Below are 14375 nucleotides of genomic sequence, written 5' to 3' on the forward strand. Positions count from 1 at the left end.
TTTTCAAACAGAGGATAGTGCTTGTGTGGTGTGAGCCAGTGTGAGACCAAATGACATGTGATGGGGAAAGGCATATCTGTTTATGAATAAAGCAAAGCGGTCTGCTTTTAACATGAAGAGGGGAGTTGTGCAGGTGAACTCCTCCCTCCTTCATCTTACTTCTCTGTGCTCTTTGGACATCTTTCTCCTCTGTTCATTCAGCTCATTTCCTGTATCAAAGAGTGCCAAATTCTTTTATCAGCCCATCCCAGATGATCAAAGGCCATATCGGGAGGGGAGATATTAACCTATCTGTCCCCAGTCAGGTCATAAGTATAGGGCTGGATTCTTCTCTGTTTCAATAGGCAGCATTCTTCTTCCACTGGCTCTGGGAAACATGGTAGAGTGCAGGAAGAACTGGAAATATATCCTTGCAGCAGTGCTTTCTGGAGCTGCGGTGCTGACCATTGGAATCTTGCTGGGACACTATGCAATTCCAAAAGACACAGCTGGTCCGGCAGAGCCTAGCTGGGTTCACAGCCTATCACAAGATCTGAATAAAGCTTTGCTCCAAGACTTTATGGACCAAGTGGAGGCCAACAATATCCGTGAAAACCTCTGGTAATGTTGGGGAACATCTCCTAATATTTTAGTTTCAGGGAGGGGAGGGGGAGACAGGAGCTGGGGCAATTCTAGTGGGATGTGTATGCCTCTGTGATCTAGCGAAAGAAAATATAGCCTACAAAAAGTATACACTAACCCACTTGCCCAGCAATGTTCCCTCTAAGCTGAGCTAGTGTGAGCTAGCTTACAGTTTTTTAGCCTCTGGCTCACACGTTTTTGACTTAGCTAAGCAACTCCAGAGTCAAAAACTAGTGGTGCTTGCACAGGGGACTATCTTTACCTTTTTAAAGGAAAAGTGGCCCAAGCGCAAACTAATTTATGTAGTAGTTCACAACTTTAATACTAGTAGTTCACAAAGTTGAATTTTGCTGACGAGACTTCACAGCTTAGAGGGAACATTGTTTCAGATACATCCAGATATATTTCTGGATTGGTCGTTCAAGCACATTAGCAGCTCAGAAGAAAGGGCAAAAACTCCTTTCCAATGAGACACTAACTAACAGATGTATAGCGCTGTTCTAAGCATGATTCTCTCCTTCTAATCCCACTGACTTCAGGGTCAAACTGCTATTGAGACCTGAGCCAATATAGATGCATGCACACAAAAGCTTATACCCAGAATTAAACTTTGTTAGTCTTAAAGGTGCATTGGACTCAAACTTTGTCCAGATATTTATTAAGTAATCAGTATGGAAAGTTTTGAGCACTGCCACAGCTCTTTTGCCACAAGATGTGGTTAAGGCATCACATTGATAAGGATAGGTGTATTGATAGCTATTGATTATAAACAATTTTATTGGTAACATATGGTAGCAAATCTATATCAATAACTTACAAAATGACTCTGGGCACTTCTGCAGACGATGACTATGCAACTTCCCCTGAGACCCCTCAAAGCCTCAAAGAAGGCTTCCCCCCAGGGCTCCCTTTTAGCCAATGTAAATCTCATTAAAGTTTTCTGTGCATGTCTTGGACTAATCTCTAACTGAGAAAAGTAGGCAGTAGTCATTAATTTGCCCTCCACTACCCCGAACAGAAGTTCCAGCCTGCTCCCGTTATGAGAGACAGCTCGGCATTTTCCTCCCCCGGAAGTCGGTCTATTAATAGCTATTAACCACAACAATTAGTTTATGGAATTTACAGGTGCAAGATGGTGCTGGTGTGGCCAGGGCTGGATTAACAATTAGGCCAAGTAGGCACTGGCCTTTGGGCCCCCATGCCTTTAGGGGCCCCAGGCCAGCTCCCCCCCCCCCCCGCATTCTCCCCTGCTTGCAGCCCTCCCAGCCTGCGTGCACAACCAGCAACTGAGCCACTCTTTGCCCGACTCGCCTGGTGTGGCTGTTGCTGGCGTCATGACCAAGTTTGCCTCTCTCTGCCTCTCCCCTGCAGCTTTGTCAGAGGGGCTTTTGAGAAGGTGCCTGCAGCGGGGGCTGCAGGTGGTGGGGCAGTTGCTCCGACTCTGAGATAATTTCCAAGGCCCCCCCCCCCGAGATTTTGACTGCCTAGGGGCCTCCACAGGGTTTAATCCGGCACTGCTGGTGGCCACTCACTGTCAGAGCTCAGAAGCTAAGCAGAGGCGGTACTTGGATGGGAGACCAGCAAGGAAGACTCTGCAGAGGAAGGCAATGGCAAACCACCTCTGCCTTGAAAGACCACTTGCCTTAAAAGCCCCTTGCTGAGTTCACTAAAGGTATTATTATTACCTTTAATTTATATCCCACCCTCTCCACAAGCAGACTCAGGGCAGCTAACAATAAGTTCAAAACTTCAAACATTAAATACAGTCAGTTGCAACCTGATGACAAAACACCTAAGTCTAACAAGGGTTACTTATAGGCGAATGGAACCTTTTTATCAAAAAATGTGTACTTTGTGTACCAGGTGTTGGATGAGAGACCATAGGAGAAGGCAAATACTGGCCTGGATCTCTGTGTCCTGCTTTGGTGAGCTTCAAAGGCCATTGAAAACTGCAGGACAGCAAATACTGGCCCGGATGACCATTCCACCTGGTCATTGTGGAGCAGCTATATAAGATAGTTAACTGATTCACAAGTTACATGGTGGAAACATAGCTGCCACAAGAACTTTAAGCCAGACATGCACCTGGAGTATTATGCCAATAATTCCGTTCCTAGGCATTCTGAGGCCTGATTCCGAGTGGGACTTTGGTTCACAAGAAGTGGATTCAGACCCCCCCTCCAAATTGTTTTCCCAGCCTGAAATACCCCAGGAGTTATCATTTGCTCCATGAAGGAAACTTGCATGAAGTCATCACTATTTGTAGGTTTCCTCAGTGGGCAACAGTGCTTTTTTGAGCAGGAACGCGCAGGAATGCAGTTCTGCCTGGCTTGACACCAGAGAGTGTGGCCTAATATACAAATTACTTCCTGCTGGGCTTTTTCTAAAAAAAAAAAAAAGCCCTGTATGAAACAATGGTGATATCTAGGGTTGCCAGCTTCCAGGTTGGGCCTGGGGACCTCCTGCTTTTACAACTGATCTCCAGCTGGCAGAGATCATCTCCCCTGAAGAAAATAGCTGTTTTGAAGTGGGGACTGTAAGGAAATGCCCCTAATTTCCAGAACAACGTAGTCACCCGTCTGGTTGCCAGAGTGCCTGGAGACAGAGCTCTCACACATCTGACAGAAGGACGTGGGTTTGCCTACCAGACTGGAAAGGACTTATGAGTACTAATAGCCACAACGCTAAAGCAGCACTCCAAGAGCGCCAGCAAGGAGAATGGATGGTTTCCAGTCGCTTCGGGCGAACACTATCTTGGAGCAGAAGAAAGTGCGCCGTTAGGAGCTATCCAGGCCATGCGGTTTTCAGCCTTGACCATAGACTCCACAGGGAGGCTAATACCAGCTATCTTCTAGCAGTGCCAGGACTCCATTTCAGCGCAGCGGAAAGCACACGTACGCAACAGATATTACCCACCCGTGGAGCCATCAAGCTTATCCAGGCGTAGACCCTGCCAGGCCACCTAAGCCTTTGTCTAACAGAACTCAAGACAAAGACTGGTGGCAAGAAGAACACAGAAGAAGAGGAAGACCATTTTCAGCCAGAGCCAAGTTCCTTTGTGTAAACCGGGTGTTACCTAGGCAATAATTTGGCCATCTATAGTCACCTTTTTTAGATAAGTTTAATAATCTTAAGCACCCCTCCACCCAGTTATTTCTCCCATTCTTCTCCCCAACTGTCAGTCTGGAGCCTCCCCTGGACCCATGGTTACCTGTACAGCCAATCAGGTAACCCGGGCCCAAGTTTGTTCATTGGTCAGTTATGGGCACAGTAGCAGTGGGTGTTTATAATCATGGGGAATAAAATGAGAAAGCCGAGGAAGAAAGCCAAACTTTATATAGTAGAAAAAAGGAACACAAAGTTCTTGAGATGCTGAATTCCAGCCCAGATTCCAAATTTCCGCATGTTCCGTAAACACTGCTGTCCAAAAGACGCCCATGCTCACAGCCTGTCCCTGTTCTTTTACATTAGGAAGTTGTCCTCCAAGCCCCATATGGCTACCACTGATGGGGACAAAGAGCTTGTGCAGCTGCTGCTGAATCACTGGAATAACCCTGAAACTGGTTTGGACAATGCTACAGAGGTTGTCTATGATGTGTTCCTGTCATTCCCTGACTCAAAGAGACCAAACAGTGTGGCTGTGGGTGAGTGTTGGACACGGGCTTTGGGGAGAGTGGTGTGGAAAGGGATGCCTACCTGTTGACATTTGTTTGTGTCAGAGATCATGGCAGCAACCACACATGGATGGATATTGCACTACAGCAATAATTTACAACTGGTTTCTTTTGTACACAGCAGGGCAGATAGCCTAAGCTCATTGGGGGCTTAACAGGGTTGGTCACTATCACTACTTGGACAGGAGACCACTAAGAAAGACTGGAGTTGCTGCAGTGGAAGGCAATAGAAGACCATTTCTGTTCCTTTCTCTCCCAGAACACCCTGTAGATGGGGTTGCCATCAGTCAGCTGCAATGGCACATTCTTCTTCTGTTGTCCATAGGAAAATGCAATCATGAACAATCGCTATAGCACAATAGTGCAATATCCATTGATGCATGGATGTAGCCTAAGGTTGTTCTGCCCTGCTGTTCGCCCAGTGATACCCAGCATGCTGCCCTCAAGCAACAAGGTGTCCCAGTGTCTTCATTGGTGCTCACTTGCTTTCCCCCAAAAAATTCTCTCCTCCAAAACAAACAGCCTATTCTAACTTTTGTCTATTTTATTGAAGTAGGAGGTGCTTCAGAAGAGCCCAGGAAGCATTTTTATGTCAACTGGGAGCATTTAGACATGGTTGCCTCCAGCAAAATAAAGGATGCCTGTCTTGGAACCTCCTAACAGTTTATGGAATCTTCCAGTGTTTTGTGATTGGACTCAGCTCGCATGGCAGCCATTTTGTTATGATACCCTCTAACTGTTGTCAAAATTCCAAATGTGCCCACAGATTGGGGACCACTGAGCTAGACTATTTTATCAATAATGAAGGAAAATTAGGTAAACAATGTTAGATTTGTATGCCACTTCAAGGTGGCTTCCTAATGCTGCTTAGTAAGTTCACTTCAGCAGTGATTTGCAAGCAGGGATTTCCTGCTTCATAGCTCGGCTCCTAAGCCACAATGCCACAATACACCTAGCATGCTAGCATTTCCACCTGTAGCAAATATGTAAAAAAAAGGTAAAGGTAGTCCCCTGTGCAAGCACCAGTCGTTTTTGACTCTGGGGTGACGTTGCTTACACAACGTTTTCATGTCAGACTTTTTATGGGGTGGTTTGCCATTGCCTTCCCCAGTCATCTACACTTCCCCCCCAGCAAGCTGGGTACTCATTTTACCGACCTCGAAAGGATGGAAGGCTGAGTCAACCTCGAGCCAGCTAACTGAACCAGTTTTCGCTGGGATCGAACTCAGGTCATGAGCAGAGGGCTCTAACTGCAGTACTGCAGCTTTACCACTCTGCGCCATGGGGCAATTTGGTTGCAATTTTGGATGCCCTGACCAGATTCTTCTCCTCTTTGCTGGCAGTGTTGGAAAATGGCACCGAGGTCTTCACCTCCCGACAGAAAGAGGCAAATCTCACAGTAGACCAGGAAGATCCAGCAGTGGTCCAGCCCTATGCAGCTTATGCACCTCCAGGGAACCCCCAGGTACAAAATGTGGAAGCCCCTCTAGTGTGTGCAGTTTATTCTACTCTCTACTCTCTAGCTTTACTATCTAATTGGAATTTGCTCCCTTTAAAAGCCAGTCAAGGACACCATCTCAGGATCCTATGAAGGTTGCCATGTCAACATGATCTCATTGTATTTAATGCCCTGTTGTTGGCGTTACTGCCAGATGGGTCAATAGCAAAGTGTCTCTGAAAGGGATAAAAGGCCCATTCTTCCTTAAATTGCCCTACTGGCAGATAACTCTCAGTAAATATTGTCTGACTAAATCCTCCAACATTAGAACACCCTCTCCCACAGTCATATCACCATGGCGACAGTAATGGATTCCAAAGAAGAAGTAGGGTTGCCAGTCTCCAGGTGGGGCTTGGGGTTTTCCAGGAATTGCAACTGTTCTTTAGGTGACAGATATCAGTTTTCCAGGATAAAATGGCAGTTTAGGAGAGTTGACAATTGGCTCTACACCCTTGCTGAGCACCCTTCCCTCCCCAAACCCTACTTTTAGGGTTGCCAATCTCCAGTAGGGGTCAGGAGATCCCCCAGTTTGGAGACCCTCCCCCTAAAGCAGGGGGGTGGGGGGAATGACTGCTTGGCACCCCATTATGCCCTATGAAGACTAGTTTCCATAGGGTGCAATGGATATCTGGGGCTCTGAGGGGCTGTTTTTTAGGTGGCGTTTTTTTGAGGTGGTGTTTTCTGAGGGGGCTGTTTTTTGAGGCACCAGATGCAGGGGATTGAACTTGAGACCTGCTTACAAAGCAGATGCTCTACCACTGAGCCACCATCCCTCCCTACTAGTACCTACTAACTGCACAAGATATAGCATACCATCAATGATAAGAATGGTAGCCTGGCAGTGCTGGGAAAAAAATTGGGCTGGGCAAATATTCTCTGATGCTGTTGTTAAGAACATAAGAACATAAGAGAAGCCATGTTGGATCAGGCCAATGGCCCATCCAGTCCAACACTCTGTGTCACACAGTGGCCAAAAAAAAAATTATACACACACACTGTTGCTAATAGCCACTGGGGTCACCTAAGTTCTGACTTGACAGCACTTTCCACCACCAAGGCTCAAAAGATAACAAATTCCCTTAGTTGGTCTTCTATTATCATAGGAAGTCTATTTCCAATCTATGGTACTTTACTTCCATTAACTATTTTTCTTTTTAATCACTTTTCCAGGGGAAATTGGTCTATGCTAACCAGGGCAAACTGAGTGACTATGAAGAACTAGTCCGAAATGGCATTGATCTGAATGGCACAATAGCCATAACCCGTTATGGAGGGGCTGGTCGAGCCACCAAGGTGAGAGAAGGCTGGAGCCATTCATGTTTTCTACCTTAGATACTTAAACAGCCACAATAACAAAATCTTATATTGCTGTTATTATTCAGGTGGGTAACCCTGTTGGGCTAAAGCAATAGAACATAAGCTTTCACACGAAAGCATATACCTTGAATAAAACTTTGTTGGTTTTAAAGGTGACACTGGATGTAAACTTTGTTCTGCTGTTATTATTATTGATGATAAAATACTAATTTGCAGTTTCTAGTGTCTAGGGCTTCTAGTGGACCTCCTGATGGCACCTTTTTTTTTGGCCACTGTCTGACACAGAGTGTTGGACTGGATGGGTCATTGGTCTGATCCAACATGACTTCTCTTATGTTCTTAGTTTAAGACTTTAATCCTCAATTAAAAATAAATTCATTTAGCTTCATCAATGATATCACAGGTTGGTTGTAAGCTACAGTATAGTAAGTCTCTAGTATAATTATACACAAGTTCTGCCCATGACAATGGTCTGCCCCAGGAGGCTGATATATTTAGATGGCTTCCTGACATCTCTTGGGAATTTTCTGGTCAGCAAGGCTGGTGGTCCTGTCACAACCGTGGTCGATCTGTAGAATATGGGGATGATCACTCTAGAGCACCCTTTATCCTCATGCAAAGCCCACAATGCTCCTTGGTTTTACTGAGGAGCTTGGACAAATGAGGCAGTTGAGCATATGGTTGGAGCTTATGACTGAGCAAAGCTGAGGGCGCATTATTGTGCTTACTCTGTGGCAGAAAAGTGAGGATTGCTCTGCTGCCACTAGATCCATGCAATGCTGTCCAAGCTGGACAATCCAGCTGAGCTTTTTTTAATTGTGAAGGGGCCTTATGTCAGGCTTCTGAAAATGGAGCTCCAGAAAACATAACAGGCCCAAGGTGATGCTTTTGCAATAGGATTGCCAGCCTCCAGGTGAGGTCCTGAAAGTTGCCTGCTTTTACAACTGATCTCCAGCTGGCAGAGATCAGCTCCCCTGGTGAAAATGGCTGCTTTGAAGGGTGGACTGTATGGCATAGTATCCTGCTGAGGCCCTTCCCTTCCCCTCCCCAAACCCCACCCTCTCCTGGATCTACCCCCAAAGTCTCCAGGTATTTTCCAACACAGACCTGGCAACCCTATTTTGTGATGCATTTTGTGGATAAAACCACTGGCATCTGCTATGATTTATACTCCATAGTTGGTGCAGTTCAGTCTGAAGATGCCACTGGAGTACAGTCTAATCCTAGCTGTCTGGATGTCTTTCAGCTGATGCAGCCTGAAGAAGTGGGCAAGCTGCTCAGAAGTCTAGTGTGAAACCTTTGCTTTAGGATAGGGTTGCCATTTCCATTCTGGGTACTGGTAGGGTGCGACAGGGGGTGTGGGGTAGGGTTGCTGGTTCTAGGTTGGGAAACTCCTGGAGATTTGGGGGTGGAGCCTGGGGAGGATAGGGACCTCAGTAAGGTATAATGCCATAGACTCCACCCTCCAAAGCATCCATTTTCTCCAATGGAACTGATTTCCGTAGTCTAGAGATGCAGTGTAATTACAGCGGTATCCCTAATTCAGGACAATATGAAAATGACCCTTACCTTTAAGGTAAAGGAACTTAGTCGATATTAAAAGCAACAAGAATTTTAGCTGCTGGCCAGTGTCATAGGAAGGAATTAAATCTAGTCTTGGCATCCCAGAATTCCTAGCGCAAACTCTGTCCCTATTCTTTCTTGGCAGGCGATCAATGGGGCCAGATTTGGTGTAATCGGGGTGGTGGTTTACACTGATCCAGGAGACATCAATGACAAGAAAGCCTCGGCAGAGGAGACATACCCCCATTCCTGGTACCTCCCCCCTTCAGGAGTAGAGAGGGGGTCCTACACCAGCCACTTTGGAGACCAGTTGACACCATACTACCCTGCCAAAGGTGAAGGCACTAAGATTGCTAAGGGGCTAGATTGTGGCAATGAACACCAAAAATGGTGTATCTTATGTACTAACACCCCCTCCCTGTCCACTGTTTTCCACTGCTGGCGTCCTATGACTTCCACCAGAAGAAGTCTCCTTAGGCCAAAGGAAGAATTTGAATTTGGCTGAGCCTCTGAATATCCCTCCATCCAATCAATTTATGGCCAAGGAGAAAACAATACCCAGCCCTTGCTTCCAGCTATCAAACCATCTCATGCAATTGGTTCTACAGCAGGGGCTTGAAAGGGCCACAGCTCAATGGCACAGTATACACTGTGCATTCAGATTGCTTCAGGGTCAGTCCTTGGTAGCTGTGGTTAACAAAGTAGCAAGGGAAAGATCAGAGAACTTCAAAATGCTCCCTGTCTGAATGGATGGATCAATAGCACCTGACTCAGCAAAAGGCAGGGGTGTATGCTATTTAGGCTCTACATGTATCAGAGCTCAGATTCCATCCTTCCCCACTCCTCCACTTGCACCTGCTGGAATGACCCTGGGTCAGCGATAGTTCTGGCGGAGGTTGTCCTTAAAAGGGCAGCTGCTATGAGAGCCCTCTCAGCTCCACCCACCTTACAGGGTGTCTGTTGTGGGGGAGGAAGATAAAGGAGATTGTGAGCCACTCTGAGACTCTGAAATTTGGAGTGGAGGGCAGGATATAAATCCAAAATCATCATTATCATCATTCTCAGCATCTCTAGTGAGTATGGGAGAAGTGCTGGGGAAGACCTTAAAGACCTGCTTCTGGCAAAATTGATGACATGGGGATAGTTGTACCGAGGGCTTTTTTTTGCAGAAAAAGCCCAGCAAGAACTCATTTGTATATTAGGTCACACCCCCTGACATCACCATTGTTTCATACAGGGCTTTTTTGTAGAAAAAGCTGAGCAGGAACTCGCTTGCATATTAGGCCACACCCCCTGACACCAAGCCAGCTGGAACCACATGCTTGTGTGTCCCTGCTAAAAAAAAAAACTGGGCGTACCCATCCCGATCCGGAAGCCTTTTATAAGGGGTTGGTCCTATTGATGAAAGGAGTGAGTCTCCTTTCTTTTTTGCCCTCTTTTGCAGCTCCCCCTGTTGTCCCAAAGTGGTACTTTGGTCGAATCCCTCACCTGATTTCCTTCAAATCATCAGTTCAAGACACAACTGGAGTCTTGCTGCCATTGTGAGCAAGTTCATCTACTTACTAATTATGCCCTCCTCTTTTTAATTTTTTTCATTGCCACATCCAAGCTGACTTCTGGCGACCCTTAGTGGGGCTAGAAGGCAAAGGACGTTCAGAGGTGGCTTGCCATCGCCTGCCTCTGCATCATGACCAATGTTCCTTCTAAGCTGTAGAGTCTTGTGAGCAAAAATTCTACTTTGTGAGCTACTGGCATGAAAGTTGTGAGCTACTGGCATGAAAGTTGTGAGCTACTGGCATGAAAGTTGTGAGCTACTGGCATGAAAGTTGTGAGTTACTGCATAAATATTGTGCTCTGGGGCCATTTTTCCTGTGCTAAAACAAAAATGTGTCAGTTGGAGGCTAAAAATCTGTGAACTAGCTCACAATAACTCAGCTTAGAGGAAACATTGATCATGTCCCTGGTATTCCTTGGAGGTCTCCCATCCAAATACTAGCCAGGGCTGACCCGCCTTAGCTTCCAAGTTCTGATGAGACCAGGTTTGCCTGGGTTATCCAGATAAGGGCATTTTGGCTTCCTCTTGTTTTCAGATTTTACCTACAGGATCCCAGAGGACAACCTCACAGGGATCCCTCCAATTCCAACCCAACCCATTGGCTTTGAGGATGCCAGGACGCTGATCTGGTGAGTTCACTGTGCGGGGTATGTTAATGGGACCTAATTATGCAAATTCTAAAGCAGCTGTGCAAAGGACAGTGAATAAAGGCTGAAGGTCTAGATTTTGAAACACCTTAATTCAGTTTAAGGGACAAATTGAAAAGGGGGAAAAAATAAACAGAGTGGCATTTCAATTTTGTTGGCCAGGCTTTATGGAAACAAAGTTAAGCTCTAAGATGCCAAGTTTTTATACCTTATACTTTTTGTATCTTTAAAAAAAAAACAGTTCTTCAACCCAATAAACATTCATAATAGAAATTTTAAAGTGAATTCAGCCTGCTCTGAATCAACCAAGAACACTTTAGAGGAGGAGTAGAAACAGTCACAAACAGCACAGGCACTTCACTCGTTATTATATATACTCTGACCATGGTTAACCACACACCCCCAGCAGGCAACAGTTACTCCTATTGGCTCATTCCAGAATCCTTCGTTTGCATCTCTTTGTTACAAGCTGTTACCTGATTGACCAGTTCTTCCAGGCTTCAGGATCCTGGTTTGCAAGGAGTGCCTGTCTCACGTTCAGGCAACAAGAACCCAGAGTAAAACATAGCAAATACATAACACAGCAAATATATAACAATAATGGTGCCAAAAATGAGCAGAATATAGGGAACCTCAGCACCCAGAGACAATAAACCTCTGAATACAGCAGTGTCAGGAGGCAACAACAGGGGAAGGCCTCAGTCTCTAATGCCATGTTGTTGGACTTCCAGAGGAACTGGTTTGTCACTGTTTGAGATGGAATGTTGGATCAGATGGACCACTGGCCCAGGACCGGAATTACATGATTTTTTTTGGGGGGGGGGGTAAAATCAAAAAATGGCACCCCCATATGGGACATTCTATTTTATGGTCCCACAGAATACAATGGGCTCCATACCCAATCTGGCTCCTCCCCGCTCTGTCGGCGCCTGGGGCAAGCACCCTCCTCTGCCCCGCCCCTAAATCTGGCCCTGCACTGGTCTGATCCTGCAGGGCTCTTCTTAAGTTCTTATGTTCTTAATATAGATTTCCCCAAGCACAAAAGTCATTTTAAAAGGTAAGCAAGTGGGCACAGCAAAGGAGAGAGAGAGACCTTGATATTATCTTGTACTTACAGTAACCTGACTGGGCCTGCAGCGAGTGACTCTTGGCAAGGATCTTTGGGCTGCATCTACAGGCTGGGACCAGGATTCCAGGATGGAGGGCTATTCCCTAACACCAGGTAGAGGGACTCACAAAACATAATATGGGTTTTTCATTATCCTTCCCTCCCAGTGAGGTCAGGAAGCTATCTGGACTAAAGTTACACCTTCCTAACTCTGCCAAAGTCAATGGGCAAAGAAGGGCGTAACTCTGCTTCTGAGTGTGCTGTACATCACTAAGGAATGATCACCCAGATCCTATCAAACATATCATGTTTTTGTTCTCTAATATTGAGGGAAAAGGAATGTGCTGTCAAGTTGCAGCAGCCTTATGGCTACCCGGTAGGGTTTTCAAGACAAGAGACAAACAGATGGTTTGCCATTTCCTTCCCTCTGCATGGCAACTGTGGACTTCACAGGGCGTTTTTTGTAGCAGGAACTCTTTTGCATATCCAATCCATTAAGAGCTTACAGGGCTCTTAGTACAAGGCCTGCTGTAAGCTCCAGGAGGATGGGCTACATCCGGGGTGTGTGGCCTAATATGCAAAGGAGTTCCTGCTACAAAAAAAGCCTTAGGGGTCTCTCATCCAAGTACTGACCAGGGCTGCCCCTGCTTAGCTTCTGAGATCTAAGAAGACTGGGCTCACCTGGGCCATCCATGTCAGAGTTTACTATCATGACTGAAGCTTTACTTCTCAGTGTTGTCCAGGTGAATGTCTACAATCAAAGAAGGATTGAGAAATCTTCTAATGTGTTGGGGCTGATTCAAGGAAGTGTGGAACCTGGTAAGTTCCCTCTGAACAGCTACTCATCCCTCCAAAACCATCATAAAGAGTTATATTCTTAGGACTGCAAAGGGATACCTGCGTTAATGTCTCATAGCAAAATAAAATAAAAGTTCAGCGGCACGTTAAAGACTAACAACATTTATTCCAAGAAGGTAGCCACGTTGGTCTGAAGCAGTAGTACAAAGTTAGAGTCCAATGCCACCTTTAAGACTAACAAAGTTTTATTCAGGGTGTGAACTTTCATATGCCTGCACACTTCATCAGACTTAATGGAATGAGACTTTCTAGTCCAAACATTTAAGGCAGAGGTTGAACAGCAGATTAGCATGCAAGCATACACTATAATGAAATGTTTTAGCAGATGCAAACAGGAATAACTAGATAAGTTTATGAGGTCATCATTGTTTAGATTCAATTCCAGGAGAAAACAGGCAAATAAATGTGTCAGATGTGTTAATCATGGAGTGGTAAGAGTAATCATCTGACCCTATTCTCACGTTCCATCTGTTTCCTCTCAAGAGTGGAGGTAACCGATGGTATCTTTTTCCTGTATGAGCTTTTGTGAGTCACTGTAAGCTCACTTCTTCTGATGTGTAGATATCGAACTTGGAATCCTACTTAAAGCAGGAGATTAAGGTCCATCTCAGGTTCCCCACCACCAAACAACAGCTATGGTGATTGGCTGCCACAGAGGAAACTGTGCTAGGAGGAATTATTTTCCAGTTTCTGCTCCTCCATAAGCAGGGAATACTCTACATGGAGCAGCAAAAATGGGAAATAATTCCCCACAAGTGATGTTTCCACACAGGAAAACAGTTTGGAGGAGAAGTTAGGAGGCCTTCTTCCCCCCATGGTGGCATTCCAAGCCTGTTTTAGCTCTCCTATTTTTTAAAAAAAATATTCCCGGCAGCTACTCTGTGGCTATGGACAAGGTGTCTTGGGGGGTGGGGGGCGGCAAGGGAGGGCGTTGCCTTTCTCTGGAATCCTAATTTTGGTATTTGGTGTAAGGCAGCTTAATCTTTTCACAATTGTTAAGCTTTTTATCTCTCCATCCTCAGACCGGTATGTCCTGTATGGTAACCACCGGGACAGCTGGGTGCACGGTGCTATTGATCCCAGCAGCGGGACAGCAGTAATGCTGGAGATCACACGGATTTTGGGCAAGATGGTGAAGGAAGGTGAGCTTGGAGCATGGGACTTATTTCTACTGGAGATGTTGTGGCTACAGAAGACCTAGGGGGCAAGGGGGCAATGTATGGTTGCCAACCCCAAGGTGGAGCCTGGAGATCCCCCAAAAGTACAACTGGTCTCCAGACTGCAGAGCTAAGTTCTCCTGGAGAAAATGGGCTGCTTTGGAAGATGGACTTTGGGGTATTATGCCCTGCTGAGGTCCCTCCCCTCTCCGAGCCCCACCCTCCCCAACTCCCCAAATCTCAAGGTATTTCCCAACTTGGGGTTGGCAACCCTAGGGTAAAGTAGGGGTGTAATGAAAGGATCCTGACTATCCCCACCCACTGGGACCTGTTGACACTTGCTTTTTCATCACTGGGGAAGAATCAGGACTTTTAGC

General features: G+C 45.9%; 1 protein-coding gene across 1 annotated transcript in view; it reads left to right on the forward strand.

Moving 5' to 3' along the window:
- Window positions 1-376: 376 nt before the first annotated feature.
- Window positions 377-14375, forward strand: part of NAALADL1 (N-acetylated alpha-linked acidic dipeptidase like 1) — a 34072-nt gene continuing 20073 nt past the window's right edge. The window contains exons 1-9 of the mRNA XM_060260225.1: window positions 377-600; window positions 4093-4265; window positions 5639-5760; window positions 6964-7086; window positions 8819-9008; window positions 10764-10857; window positions 11993-12097; window positions 12717-12802; window positions 13864-13983. Of these exons, the coding sequence (XP_060116208.1) occupies window positions 377-600; window positions 4093-4265; window positions 5639-5760; window positions 6964-7086; window positions 8819-9008; window positions 10764-10857; window positions 11993-12097; window positions 12717-12802; window positions 13864-13983 (1237 nt within the window). The remainder of the gene's footprint in view (window positions 601-4092; window positions 4266-5638; window positions 5761-6963; window positions 7087-8818; window positions 9009-10763; window positions 10858-11992; window positions 12098-12716; window positions 12803-13863; window positions 13984-14375) is intronic.

Source organism: Heteronotia binoei, chromosome 1 (assembly GCF_032191835.1).
Source record: "Heteronotia binoei isolate CCM8104 ecotype False Entrance Well chromosome 1, APGP_CSIRO_Hbin_v1, whole genome shotgun sequence".
Classification (NCBI taxonomy): domain Eukaryota; kingdom Metazoa; phylum Chordata; class Lepidosauria; order Squamata; family Gekkonidae; genus Heteronotia; species Heteronotia binoei.